Source organism: Castor canadensis, chromosome 7, assembly GCF_047511655.1.
Source record: "Castor canadensis chromosome 7, mCasCan1.hap1v2, whole genome shotgun sequence".
Taxonomy (NCBI): domain Eukaryota; kingdom Metazoa; phylum Chordata; class Mammalia; order Rodentia; family Castoridae; genus Castor; species Castor canadensis.
Window position 1 is genome coordinate 65927667 of NC_133392.1, and position 14886 is coordinate 65942552.

At 40.0% G+C, this 14886-nt stretch overlaps 1 protein-coding gene across 6 annotated transcripts in view; it reads left to right on the forward strand.

Annotated features, from left to right (window-relative positions):
• The window catches only part of Lrmda (leucine rich melanocyte differentiation associated), a 1025409-nt gene that overhangs the window by 916127 nt on the left and 94396 nt on the right, over positions 1-14886 (forward strand). For 2 of the 6 annotated variants that reach the window (XR_012449754.1, XM_074079224.1), the window contains one exon: positions 5675-5759. The exons of the other annotated variants lie outside the window; for them this stretch is intronic. Coding sequence is in view for 1 of the 2 variants with exons in the window: in XM_074079224.1 (XP_073935325.1) it covers positions 5675-5759 (85 nt within the window). In the remaining variant the exon portion in view is untranslated. The remainder of the gene's footprint in view (positions 1-5674; positions 5760-14886) is intronic. 6 annotated transcript variants of the gene reach the window in all.

The following is a 14886-nucleotide window of genomic DNA, read 5'->3' on the forward strand; positions in this document are numbered from 1 at the left end:
CATGTGAATAGTTTTTCCATAATGAATTAAAAAATCACCTAATAGATTTCAGGGGCACAAGGAAGACTCTGCTGACTTCAAGAGGCCATAATCCCTATTTATATGCTAACAATGAACTTTTACAAGGAGAGCTTTATCTGTCTCTTTCTAGGCTTTGGTTTCTGGTTAACAAACACAACTTTCTCTGGGAGGAGGAAGCAGATTAACCTGTCTTCAGTTATTTACATCTGTGTGTGAGAAAAAAAAAATCTAAATATTTTCTGAATACTTGAAGAAGAGAATAAGCAAGAAAGTAAGATTGTGGTTTGGGGAGTGAATGTGCACATTAAAGGAAAAATGATTTAGTGAAGTTCGTAGATGAAAAACGGTCTATTAGCATCCTTAAACTAACATATGTTGGAGTGTTGTTCATGTTACCTGCTAGTATTTTTTTGTCCTCAGTTGATGATTGGTGACCCATGTCTGATGTTTGTTGTCATTGGTGATGCTGATAGTGATGATGATTATAGAGAAGTAACAGATCCTAAATACATCAAATACATTGGGAAATATTCCTAATACTTAATTTTCTATTGTAAATCTTGAGTTTAGTTTATTTTTATTTATTTTTTGTTTGATTATTTTTAAATGTCCGCTGCTTCCCCTATAGTTTGGATCTAATATATGTAGAAATAAAAGGTGTACCTCCTGTACTTCAGTAGGTATGGGTCTGGGGCCCTGTTTCTGTGCATCTCTGTTATTGGTTTGTCTTCCCTGAGCTCAATGGTCATTGATTGAAAAAACCAAGATGGCAGAGATGAAAAAGGCTCTATATTCCTAATAGGGTACCAATTTCTAACTCTCCCTCCAGGTTTCTAGTCTCTTATGCTTTATTGAAAACAACTCCCAGGCTAGAAGGGAACTTAGAAATTGCCTCCATGGCTTTCACACAGAGCTATGTGTGAACATTCCAAAGAGATGTGTCAGATGTGTAAGGAGAGCAAGTAGGTAGCCCAATAGTGCAGAGCTAGCAGGGCCCCTAATCCTTGCTTTTGAGTCGATTTTTATGTATTCTACATACTGAGGGCTAATGGAAAATATCCTTTAACTCAAAACTGTTTATAATTTTTTTTTTTGGTGGTACTGGAACTCAGAGCCTCACAATCATTAGGTAGGTGTTCTACCACTTCAGCTACTTCAGCAGTCCTCAAAACTGTTTATATATTGCTAATATAACAATAACAAAAGGTTTGAAGAACCTGGTGTAGGCCATCTTGTTCATTTTCTAAAGTAGCTGGTCACTTGCTCATAGACCCTACCCTTGAAATTGCTCATGAATCCTCACTGTTTGCACTATTGTGCCTATATTGGAACCTCCAGGGGCTGGGGGCCCTTGCCTAATTTCCCCTTTTTCTTTTCCCCATACCCTATATGGTTTCTTGAATGATTATAGCACTAACAAATGGTGGCCATGGCAGTAGCACCCATGCCTATCCACCTGAACAACAACTCAGTATAATCACAGAGATCCAGGAAGAGAAACAAAAAGACAAATGAGCTCATGGGGTAATAGCAGTGGGAGTTGAGAGACACAAGTTGAGCCATATTGAACTCAATAGTTTAGTGAATAACCCACTGTAGTTCTGCTGAGGGCCTTGACTGGTAAAGGAAGATTGGTATCTCCAGGTCTGGTGTGACTGATCTGACCATTACATTAGTAGGACCTGAGCACCTGCTCACAGGTATCTGTGTTGATGGACACCTCTGCCTGGAGCTGCAAGCACAGCAGCTGGGACCCCTTGTTCTTTTATTTCAGCCCCTCTCCCTGTTTTCTGTCACCATGTCATGTCAAATCATTGTCAGATGGCAGACAAGGCACCCCCCAAATATAAAGGTATCAGGTTTCAGGACACAGGCTAAAAGGGATATAACGATGGGAGCCAGAACTGAGTACATGCCACTTAGCAGGCAAGCAAACAGCTAATAAGTGTTGTTAGTGGTTTCCATGGGGGAGGACATGGAGTACATTTCCTGGACAGGCAGGTGTAGAACAGCCTGTTCTGGGGTCCAGTTACAGACAGGCTTGTGCGATTAGTATTGATGCCTGTCACTTTGTAGCTGCCAAGCTGTTGATTCTGTGAAACACCAAAGGCTCTGATTATCTGGTAATCAACCCTGCTCTCAAGAATAGGACTGGGGGAACAAAAATAGACTTTCCTAGGCATTGACTGAGGTCATGGATCATGTTCCTGGTTTGTATTTTCCTTTTGCTCTGACCCTTAGATTTCTCTAGCCTATTCTTTACCTGTATCACCAGGTAACTGTTCTCTTTGTCATGGAATCAAATTCTCACCCTCTTGGTATGAGCCAGTTCAAATTATCTGTCCTGGGTAGATGAAACTGGGGTGACTTGGGTAACAGCATAGGAAATAGGAGTGTTTGCATGTCAAGGCAGAAATTTGATTCCTCGTCTGACAAATTCTCATATCCAAATGCATGACTGATGATTAAGCTTATTATTATCATCCCACTCTACCTCACCTTTGCTGAGAACTTTTTAAGTCTTTTTAAAAACATAAAAATTAAAATCCTAGTGGATTAGTAATAGAATAAAAATGTAATTCATTTCCTGGCATAATTCATTTTCTTGGTAACTGTTGCCTTCTCATCTCCTTTCCTTTTTCCGCATTCCAGAATTTTAATATCTTATTTCTGTAAAGCATCGGTATCCTAATTAGAGTGAGCCCTGAACAGGCAATCCCCACCCACTGAAAATGAGTTTTACCTTTTCTTGTGTTTTGTCTCAATTTTAATCTCAATTGATTTCTCTCTCTCTTTCTCTCCCTTTTCCTTTCCCTCCTTCTCTGTTTGTGTATCTGTGCCTCTCTCTCTTTCCACTTTTTCTATCTCTTTACTCACCCTTTCTCCCTACTACCCCCAAAAGCTATAAAAAGCGGTGTCATGATTGCTTCTTTCTATTTTATTTGAAGAAAAACTGAGCATTGAAGTTCCACAGACTATTTTACAAACTGCAGATCATCAGTTGGTTAACTCCCTGAATCCATTTATCCATCTACTCACTCATCCATCTACCCACCTATCCATTCAATCAACTCCACAAGCATTTTCCAATGGCCAGGCTTTGGCTAGATCCCCAGAACAAAACAATTAATATGATGAGATCAGCATCCTCAACGAGGTCACCATGTAGTGAAAGAAAGAGACAACCAGTACTGGCTGCTAAGTGATATGTGATAAGCAGTATGGATACATGTTTGTGTGTGTACATATGTGTATGCCTATACATGCAAATATACCTGCCACATAGCCTTAGGTATCTTCTTGGCTTTTGAATTTTTCATTCAATTTTTGGGATAAACAAATCTTTATTGCTTCCAATAACTGTTTTGACACTGAGTTTATGAAGAAAAATAAGATGTAGATCCTTCTTGTTCTTAATCTTCTCATGAAACACAGCCTATTTTGTGCCCTTCCAATCATTATGCTTCATGAATGGGATACTCTCTTTTATTCAGTTTAAGTTTATACATTAATTAAAAGCCATCTATGTTACACATTCATTCCCAGTTCTCAAGGAAGGAAGGAAGGACATCATTGGACATTCACTTCCAAAGAAATTTAGGGATTTTCTGGCCTAAGCCTCTCACTTTGCAAATGAGAACCTCAAGACTCTGGAGAAGGTTATGTTGCTTTTCCAGACCATACAGGAAGAACTACCACTTGACCCTGGGTTCCCATGTGTCTTCACCCTAAGTCTCTCATGAGGCCTGAGAATAGCATGAAATCCCTTGGGCCACAAGAGGCTCATGCAGTGAGCTGGGACTCCTGTGGTCCTTCTCAGAGCAAAAGGGAGAGCCTTCCCTGCAGGGAAGGAGCTAGAAAGGCAACCTCTTAGTCTAAGTCAAAAGCTGTTTCATACCTGAAGTACTTTACCTTTGTGTTCTTCATAGACACTAAAAATGAGAAAGCACTAAAAGGAAATTTAATGTCCAGGTCAGCCACTGAGTATGTTTTACACATCACAAGTCCTTCTATTGGGAGAGTGTAGATGTCATCTATTTATCTTGTTTTTAGTGAGTGTTTTTCACACAAACACTAGAGTGCCATCCTCACAAAGAGGTTGGTCCTTGAGTCTTTCGTTAATTGGCCATATCTGTTCTCAGAAGTGAGCATCCAGAAGCAGAATTTAGGAGTGATTTCTCTTTTAGGTCCTTCTAACACTCATCTTTCTGACACCAACCACAATGATAAAAAGACAAAAGAGATGATGAGAAGAAAGATTATTCTACAGATGGATTGTTAGGTTTGGAGGAAACTGGGTGGGCAAAGCAAAATGCTTCTACTGCAAGGTATTAGTTATTTCCTGATTTTTACAGTAATCCCATCTATAGTCCTAGAAATAAGAGAATGTGCTAGGCTTTAGTTATATTAAAACACCTATCAGTCTGTGTGGTCAAGAGAGCCTTCTATGTGCTGAGTGCCTACCTCCATGCTGATAGGCCACCCATCAGTGTGCCTGCTTTTGTTTAAGTGAAAAATAAGCTTGGGAAGAAAGGGCTCTGTGGCTGCTGGCTGTGAAGGTTGAAAGTGAGTATAGTAAAGCCAGGTTCGTGGTCCCCTCTCATTATGACTCTGAAGACCCAGGCCATATGAAGTGTCAGGGGAGGACCTGCAGAATGCAGGGAGGCCCACTGCAGAGCCACTTTCTCCTCCTCTGCAGTTCACAGTGGAACCCTCCTGCAGCGAGTGGGGCAGGCAAAGTATATGCACATTGCTTCTCAAGACACAAGAGACACAAGTGTCTGAGTGACAGTGACAGGCTGCTGGCTCTTGAGCAGGCATCTCAGGTCCCTATGTAGAGAGTGTGTGCTCAGGGAGGGGACATTACCCCTTTGCTCTTTGTGCCCAGACAGACACTCACAGTTTCCAGGGATAAATAGGGACATTTCTAAATCTGTCTTGGATATTCACTCACTTTATCTTTGGCCATGGAATGCTGACAAATATTCAATACGGTTGAGTGACCTTCTGTAGGTCAGAGCAGTCTCCGTTCTGATTGAGTTTAGAAAACCCATAAATCTGGCCAAGCCTTCAATTTGTCAGATGGATGGGACTTCTTAGGGGAGGCTGAAGCCAGAGCCAGCGGGGCCTGTGCTCATTCTCTCTCCACCTGCCTGAGCTGCTGGTTTTTCTCCATTCTTCAAACAGGCATTCACTGGTTTGTGAATACATTTTCTCCTCTTTGTGGCCCAAGCTTTTGGTTCCAGTCCTGTAGGATAATAGATCCAGTGGTGTTTTAGTCTTAGCAATGGGTTCATCACTTTGAATTTGCACAGATTAAATAAATTAATTAAAAAATAAGGACAAGTAAGAACAGCTGAATAAACCAGGAAATTGGACTGTGTGGCTGATCCAGGCTCAGCTGACCTCATTCCTCTGCTCTCACAGCTTAGCAGACCAGATAATAAAGAATACTTTTGCAGCTGTTTTTCCTCAAGTTATAGAATTTTAGAACAACAGAGGAAATTGGAGATTATCTTTACAGATGAGGAAACTGATGTCCAAAGAAATTAAGTGACTTCCAAGGTTAAAGAGATATTTGTTGTCAGAGCCAAGATAAGAGGAAAGCTGCCCCAGTACCTTAGTTTTGTTTCTATGTTTGTTTTCTTTTCAGCTCTCCCCCAACCTCCAGGAAGTGTTTGCTGAGGTCCTACTCTGGTCGAAGTTCAGGGAAGGTTTCTTTGTGGCCAAGGCCCTGAGTAAGTCATGGTCTATGACCTCAGATGATGGGAAGCTGGTGAGAAAAACAGTTTACATAAACAAAACAAGATGGAAAGTCAAGTGTAGAAGATGCACAGGATCCAGGGACATTAACACCAAGCCCTAAAGTGTGGCAGTGTGTCATAGCTGAGCAAGCAGAAAATCTTTTTTAGAAGGAGCTGTTGAGAAAGCAGAGTAGAACTGCCTAGCAGGCAAGAGGCCCTGGATTTGATCCCCAGCACCCAAAAAACGAAAAGGAAAAGCAAAGTGGTTGCATTTGCCTCCTCCAATCCATTTACCTACGTGTAGGTGCTTGTTTGACTGAATTCTAACAGACAAGACCTGTGAGTCAAATCACTTCTACTGCCAGCGTAAGGGATGGCGATGATTGCTAACACTGACTCTGGGCCAGTCCTCTGCTAAGGAGAGTTCCCTGCTGTTTTTGCAATTCCCAACAACTGTAGTAGGCTTTATCACTCATGTTCAATGAGGACACTGAGCATTTGCAGTTGAGGATTTGTTCAAAGTTGTACAACCAGTCAGAGGCAATTCTTTGTTGCTAACAGGGCATCTCTTTTCCTTAGTGCAAAACAGTGTCCTTGAGATCACGTGTATTCAAAGCCATAGTCAAGATGCAGAAGCAGAAGCATGGTGATGTGGCTGACCTGGGAAGCATTTCGCTACTCTGTACCCTGCACAGTTAGATGGAAGCATTCCATGGCTTTCACATGCATGGAAGAGCACTGGGCAGAGACAGGTTTGGGACTTTCACTGTCAAACTGAATAGAGGCTCCAGAAGGCTCAGAGGTCCCTTGTAGGAGGCTCTTTGTGTGTTTTATGGTTGGTCAAACTTCATGACCCAAAAGAACCCATTATTGTTTTTTATTTATTGCAGGCCTCGAACAGTAGGCTTTGCTTTTTCTTCAAACTTAGAATGCTTATTGCATGACAGAATTACTTTTCGTTTTTCATTCTTTCAGAGCCTTGGAATCCTGTTAGGAAATTTCTCGTACAAGCATTCAGGGGAGATACCAGTGCTTTGGCTGGGCATCTGGGAAAGATAGACAAGCTCTCATTACTGCATGGAGGATGGGGAGATTACCTGGCCAAGTATCATTTCAGGTTGTGGCAGAAAGAGATTAGCTCCAATTTATCGCCGCTCACATTTTCCTCTTTTCCCCCAGTTTTCTGAGTGTCATGGAAATGATATTTGTGAATCCCAGGGGCCTCTCACAGTGATGTCATTTTTGAGATCTTCCCAGATACATCTAAATGTGGACATAAAATGTAATGGGAAGAAATTGAAAAAATATCTGTTTCTTGATTCTTTATTACTGGGGAGTTAAGAAAGCAATTTCTCAAGCTGTTTCATAAATTTGAATCCAAATGTATATATTAATGTGTATTCAGATGGCTTTTGGATGATTCAAACTTGTAGATTTTTTTATAAACTCTGTCAATTTTCTAGCAATTTATGAATATATATATTTAGACAATGTACATAAATACCTTCCATAGACTGTTGTCAGAATTGAGCCTAAGTGAACTATGATGAAAAGTGGAAATAAGTAAGAGCGTGATGCATACTTGATATTTGAGCTCAGTATTTGATTTTGAAAATATAAATATTGAGTGAAATTAAGTCTGGGCTACTTATTCAATTAATGTTTTGTCTAAATTAAATTCGAGTCTGGCAAAGACAAACACACAAATTTTTCTCCATTCTAATACTATCTCAGGGACACAAAAGCACACAGGTAAATTTCAGACTCTGAAAAAATGACTGTAAGCTTCAAAGAGAATTTTTAAATTTCACGGAAGGTTTTAGTCAGGAATGCTCAAAGAAAGACATGTGGCAGTTAAATATGTGGCATTAATTTGCTTTCTCATTTCATCATTTCTTTTACTAATTGGGGCCAATTACATACATTTGCCTGGGCTACGGTTAGGTTCAGGGTGCATGGTATTCTTCTCATTCAGCAACACTGTTCTTTCCTTGTACTCTCAGTCCTTAGCAAAGAGAAAGTCCAGCTGGAAGATGTGACCTCAGCCAATGCAAAGGAAAGATACTGCCTCTGGAGCTCAGAAAGAATTCACTGAGCTTCCTAATCTCATTCAAGTGAGTGTAAACCACAGTCTCAAGCCCCCCGAACAACCTCAGGATTAGACAAGAGAGTCAGAAGTGTTCTTTGAGCCACCCTGCTGAATGCAGGCTCCCAAAGCATCATGGTCTTGCTCAGTACATCTGAGAGGTGCCAGCTGAGATGGACAGTGGCAGTGACATAACCCTGAAGTTGATGCAGAGGTATGGGTGGAAGTGCCTCCAAATATCATGATAACTAAATAGGCAGAAAAGAAGCTAGCATCGTGTCTTTTGAATGATCACTGGCTAAAGACAGATTCTTTAGGGGAGAGGTCTTCAAACTGTAAGGAGCAGAAGAGCCCTCTTGGGAAGATCTTTAAAAATGTTACTCATACCCACCAGAATTTCTAATTCTCCAAATTTGGAGTAAAGAATCTGCATTCACCTCAATCTTTGGAACTTCTTCTGATTTTCATTGCTCAAAGAGAGAGAGAGCACCATAGTTCTAGAAAGGCCTCTTGGAAGAATTGAAAGTTTGAGCCAGGTGTAGTGGTGCACACTTGTAATCCCCCCTACTTGGGAGGCAGAGATAGGAAGTGGTTCGAGGCCAGTCTCAGGCAAAAGTGCAAGACCATATCTGAAAGGAAAAAAAAAAAAAAACAAAAAGCAAAAGGACTTGGGCTGTGACTCAAGTGGTACAGTACTTGCCTACAGGATGCCCTGAGTTCAATTCTCAGTACCGTTAATAAAACAAAAAAAGAAGTTGGGCAAAGTTCAACTAAGATGTCTAAGATTTACATGATATCAGCCAATACTAAATGGGATGACTCTTATCATTTGGGGACAGATTGGCCACAATACATATCACTTCCAATTGCTGAATAATCTGCTATACTCATATTTCAAGATGGTTCAAGGTAGCTAAGAATTGAGGGTATTACCTCTTACCCCAAAATAGTCTTCTTTCCCTACTACTTCCTCTGTAAAGGAAATAGGTCAGATCCATCTTAGTTTTGCTGAGCTCAGTAGAACTGTCTTTACCTGGCTTCATAACTGATCTTGGACAAGGCAATTAACTTCACTTAGTCTGATTTTGCTCATTTCTACAATGGGAGTGTAGTGTGGAAGATTTCAGATCCCTTTTAGCTCCAACATTCCATTTGACCCAGTTAAGTGCTTCTCATTTTTACATGACTGGAAATAGGCCAGGTCAAATGATGTCCCTTCAAGCACAACCATCAGATACAGCTGTGCACTGTGAAGATGGATATTAGACTGCTCAACTTATCATCATTAGTCCCATGGTCTTAGAATGGGAATGTGCCGTAGTTCATATCTGTCATAGTTAGTATTTGGAAGTCTCAAAGCCTGGGAGATTATTCACATATTTATTCCTGTGTACTGCATATGCCACCCAACGTCTCCCCTTCATCATGTATCTATGACAATATATTGAACAGAAAATCTCCATCAGCTGACTCCTGACAGAGTGTATTATTTACAGTAGTGTCAAAATGCTCTGCTTATAATTGACTGGGCTGATAATAAACCAACCCAAGAATCTTTTCTTCTCAGATTCCTTCTCACTGGTAAATCCTCCACTTGTGTTTCTTCCTTCCCTCAACAGCTTCTTCATTATTTACAGAGGAGGGGAGCACATACCAGATGGTTCATGACTTAAATTGTCGGGTAATTCTTTCATCTTGTGAATGTGTCTCTCTCTCTTTCCCTTCCTCCCTTCCCCCTTCTTCCCCCCATTTCTCTTTCCCTAACTTAGGATTTTGCTATGGCAATTAAGAGTGAGGGAAATGAAAACGAACTGGACTCGGTTTCTAAACCAAAACAATACCTTGCTCAGGGAGACAATACGGAATCACGATTAATGGCTGCATGGCCAATTACATTTTTTTATCCTCATTTTCCCACTTACTATCTGTGAGACCCTGAGAAAATGATCAATTCCCTGTGTGTTATAGTTTTGTCATCTGTTAAATGTGGGTCCTAATACTATTTAACTCACAGGAGGGTGGGAACTATTAATGAAATAATGCATACAAAAAACAAAGTCCAAACTGAAAACATTGAGCAACCCAGGCCAAAACAAAGCACCATCTTTCCTATATTAACCAGATATCACTAAAGTGCCCTCTGAAATCTTGGTGTACCAGAAAGCCTTCAGAATTGAAGGACAGAGGGTTGTGGGGTTTCCCAGGTCCCCTCCAACAGCGTGTGCCCTGCCGGGCTATGCCTTCCACTCCTCTTTCCACTTACACACTTCCTCTTGTTCACTTTCCAAGACTCCCTCAGCTCTACATCCATGCCATGCCTAGTTCTGGCCTAACCTGAATTAAATCTTCCACTATGAATTAGGTCTTACTGGTTGCATTTCCTAGACTCTAAACTGCAAAAGCCAGTGATGGTTCTGCATGGTGCCATACTTGCTCAAACAGTGTTTTCACGAACACTCAGAAACATTGGAGTGTTATTCTCAAATTTCTATAGACAAAATTTGTTCATGATAAATGCTGATTTAGCAAGTATTTTGTTGCAATTTGGTTGCTCTGATGAAAGCCCCATGTCCATGTAAAAAAAAATAATGCCTGAACCTGGGGACCGGGGACTGATGAGCTATTGAATGTAGTAAAGTCATGTGGCTTTAGTACCAGGCATTTTATATCTTTCTCACAGTGCTGCTTCCCCTCTCAGAGGGTAAAGCTTTAAAAGGAAAAGGTAGAGCTAAAACCTGTCTATGGTCTCTCGTCTTCTTTTTTTTATACGATCAGTTATTTCTCCTTTCAAGGATTCTTAAAAATATTTGTAGATCTTACTTGCTGAGTGTCTGAGGCAAGTCTCATGGAATGAGTAAACTCTTTGTTTGGTGTTCCTTTCCCTTCTAGTGCAGACATTGTACTTCCTGAAGGATAATGCAACCATTCCTCCTGCCTTACAGTTTCCCTCTCTTTAGATGAGCGCAAGTAAAGATTTACACACTCTTAGGTCTCATAAAATTGTTCAGTTTTAGAGTATGCAGAAACAGTAATGGCGAACTGATCAGGCATCATGATTTAACAGGCGAAGAAACTGAGGCACTAGGCAGGGCCCAGAACTAGTGAACAGTGACATCGGGAATAGGACTATGCTGCCTAGTCTAGCATTCTGCCTCAGCGCCATGCCATCTTCTACTTGCTAGAACTATGAAAGCCCCAAGTTTCCTTACACCTAAACTTAGCCCATCCAAGACACACAGAAGTAATTTCAAGTGCTAAACCTGAGATGCACGTATTTGTTTGCTTAAGGGTCTTTTTGTTTTGCGTTCTTTTATAAATTCTATTTTTCAAAATCCTTCCAGATCAAGCTGGCCAATGCTCATCCTTCCATTGACCATCCATTGCTTGCCCCCAGTCCCTGCATCCCATCTTTGAGTGATGCCCAGAGTTTACCTGAATGAGAATTTGGCTTTTTTTGTCGAACTTGTGTAGTACTTTGAGACTGGGTTATATTCGCTTGCTCTCTGAGATTCAGAGATGGAAAACTCAGGCCAGGATATTTGCAATAGCTAGTATTATATTGAGAAACATTAAGGAGACTTACCTGATGAAACCATCTTCAATATCACTTTGGTAGTTGTCAGTGCAGTGTAGTATAGAGTTCAAGTGTTTTATCCACATTTATGTTACAAACACAGCTTTGCCTTTTCTGGACATGGCAGGAGTAGTTTTCCACACACTTACCACAATTAGCTTTCTTGATTTTTAACTTGCCATGGGTTCATAGGACAATATTTTAGCAAGTCAGAGGCTGTCTTCATTGGATGCCAGAATATTTGAAGTCTTTTAGAGGAAACAAGTATTTGCTACTATGAGAATTTGGAAATTAAATTTAACTAATGTTACTCATTTATTGATTTCTTTTGCTTTTTATTTAACTAAGCATCTTTTAAAGTCATGGCTGCTAATAACCTGTAAAGCACAGGAAAATAAATGACTTTGAGTTAGTTAAGCCTGACTTTGCGGAAGGCAGTCTAAATCTTACTGCTGGTTGGAAAATCCCTTTTCTGTAATAAGCCTTAACTGGGTGACTTAAATCAGAGGGATAGAGGAGATCCTGTTGAGGTTGGGTTTATATGGACAATGAAGTCTTCTACTTGGATGATAGAAAGGCCGCAATGGGCAGCTGAGTGAGTGAGCCCCAAACCCTCGTTGGCACTTAACATGACTACACATTGGAAGGTTCTTTACTTATCATGCTTCTGCTTTCTTTTCCACAAAACTCAAAGTTTTGCTCAGCTCCGTTCTGGACATAGTGTTTCCCTTTGTCTTTCTTTCCTGTGTTAAAAAAAGAAAGAAAGAGAGAGAGAGAGAAAGAGAGAAAGAAGGAAGGAAGGAAGGAAGAAAGAAAGAAAAATAATAAATGCTGGTATTACAGAAGAGAGAGTTGAGGATGAGGTTTTTCCCTGGCAGAGATTACATTGGTCTAATCTGAGCCCCACAGAAAGCCCCTGCTGTCACTTTATTTCAAAGTCTCTTTCTACCTCAGTCCTCACAAATGTATGAAGGGCTTGCTCAGAACAAATCAGAAAGTGGAGGTGTTGTTTCCTAGGAATCATGAAAAAACTATGGTGGAAGTGAGAAGGGAGAACTGGCTTGCTCCCTGGTCTGAGTGGAGAGGTAACAGTTCTCTAGTGGCAGGAGAATTTGATTCTACACCAAATGTCTTTGTTGTTGTTATAGTGGAGCAATGTCTTATAGCTCACTTTGATTAGAAATCTCTGTTCCCTCTGCCAGCAGAGAATCTGATGGCATGGTTACACACCTAGTCAAACATGAGCTTTGGTTGCTCTCAAATCAGAACTCACCTCAGCACATGTTGAAGGAGAATGTACGAGTGTGTTAAGACCCAAGCATTGGAATACAGGGTGGTGAAAAACCATCTTAAGCAATCAAATGCTTAGCCCAGGAAGAAGGAGAAAGGAAAATATGAGTAGAGGTCAGTGTGTATACAATATGCGTATGTGTTTCTATGTACATACATACTAATCTATACTACTATGTTTACAATTAAAATGTCCATATATATATTCCCACTGTCTATGTTGATGTATCTAGTGTGCCTAGGAATGACGAAGCACATTGCAATGATTGGTGGAATAAGACACTGGTCCTCTTCTCAAGGAATCTAAGAGGACATGTGGTGATCTAAAGGTATTATCCCATTAATGCCTCCCTTTTTCCATGACTTGGTAGTTGATCTAGGATAATTTAACCCTGGATTAGTGAACAATCCAGAACAGAAGGCTGGCATTTCAACAGTTGTTGCTATCAGTTTCTCTCCTTTCTCCTGCAAGGCGGTGATACTACTTCCTAAGCAGTTCTGTCAGTTTTTAGAAGAGGTCTCTGCTGGTATCTAGCAGCACACACCTCTTTGTCTTGGGATATTGGTAAGAGCAGGTTTTGATCTTGAAGCAGTAATGTTCTTTAAGACTCCGCCTTACCTCAGGGGTCTGTTTGCTTCCCACCCTGCAGAGGCCAGTCATTGAGGATGTTTATTTGCCTGTTCCCCCAACTCAGGGCACATGTACAGCAGTAACTTCTTCATTTGCCAAAGTTAATCACAGCTGTGCTGTATCTTCTATCATTCCAACTACTCATTGGAAAAACCTTGAAAATATAGATGGGATTTGATCTTCAGAAAGTAAGTTCAAGGAACCAGATTAGTGAGATGACACAGGGAGTGAGGATTGAGGCTGGGTTCCTCCTTGGATAATATTTTATTCCATTCTTGCTAAGGATCAAATTTAAAACTTGCTACATCTCAAGGACAGACTAGCTTAGAGCAGAGGGTAGCAAATGAAAGCTTGTGTGTGTTTGCTTTTTCATCGAACAATTAAAAAAAAAGTTCAGAGGAAAATGTAATGAATAGGACTCATGTTCCAGCCAGGAATATGAAAAAGTGCTAACATTTTAACTTCATATCAACTTCAGATAACCTTTATTAAGAAAGTAAATATTTAGAAAAAAAAAATTAAGTTCCTCCATTCCTCTCCCTAATCCCATTCCCTCATGTTGCTGTCCCAAAGCCAATATTGTCATGTATGTGGTGTGTACCCAGACCATTTTCGTCCTCTTGCTGCCTAAATGTTTCTACAGGCATCAATAGTATAGACATGGTTTTAGTACCTTTATAAATTATTACAATATTTGACAATTACTGGCAATTAAAGATACTGTCATTATCTTTGGACAACTTTTTCAGCTTGGGCAGCATTATATTCTTGAGAACTTTCCATGTTGATGTAGGAACACAGAGTTCACTCATTTTAACTGTAATGCAGTATTGTGTGTATATAATGTAGTTTATTTAGTGATTCCTGAACAGTAATATGTTTGAAATTTTTGCTGTTATGAGGAAAGCTATATTATTTATATATGTGTGTGTGTGTGTGTGTGTGTGTGTGTGTGTGTGTGTGTGTGTGTATGTATCCATCCTGGGGCACAGACATTTGAGTTGTTTTTTGTTTTATATTTTTGTGATTATATATTTAAAATTGGTCTGCTTAGAGATTTATTATATATTTCCAAATTATTTCCCAAAGCTATAGCAACAATTTCTAATAGAGAGGGCTTTGAGAATCCTTATTTTCCTGCCATCCTTTCCAATGATCCTCTCTTAATCATTCGTGTGGAAAGTTTGTGAATTTCACTACTATATTGGAAGAATTTTCTTTTATGGATTTATTTTAATGTTTTCTAATTTATTCATTTAGGTTCTTTTCTATTTCGTTTCTTCTGCTTTCTGTGAGTTTACTCAGTTCTTCACCTATGTGTGGTTTGCCTTATGCACTCAATATTTTAAATTAGTTCCCTTATGTCTCTGTATTTCCTTGTAAGATCTGCTTTAACTGCATCACAACACTTTTGCAGCCAGTCTTTGATATATCCTAGTCTAAGTATTTTGTAATTTTAATTAAAATTTCCTCTGTCATAATTCATTTAGGGGTTTGCTTTTTGGTCCTTCAGTTGTGTTATTTTTCTTGTCTCTCTATT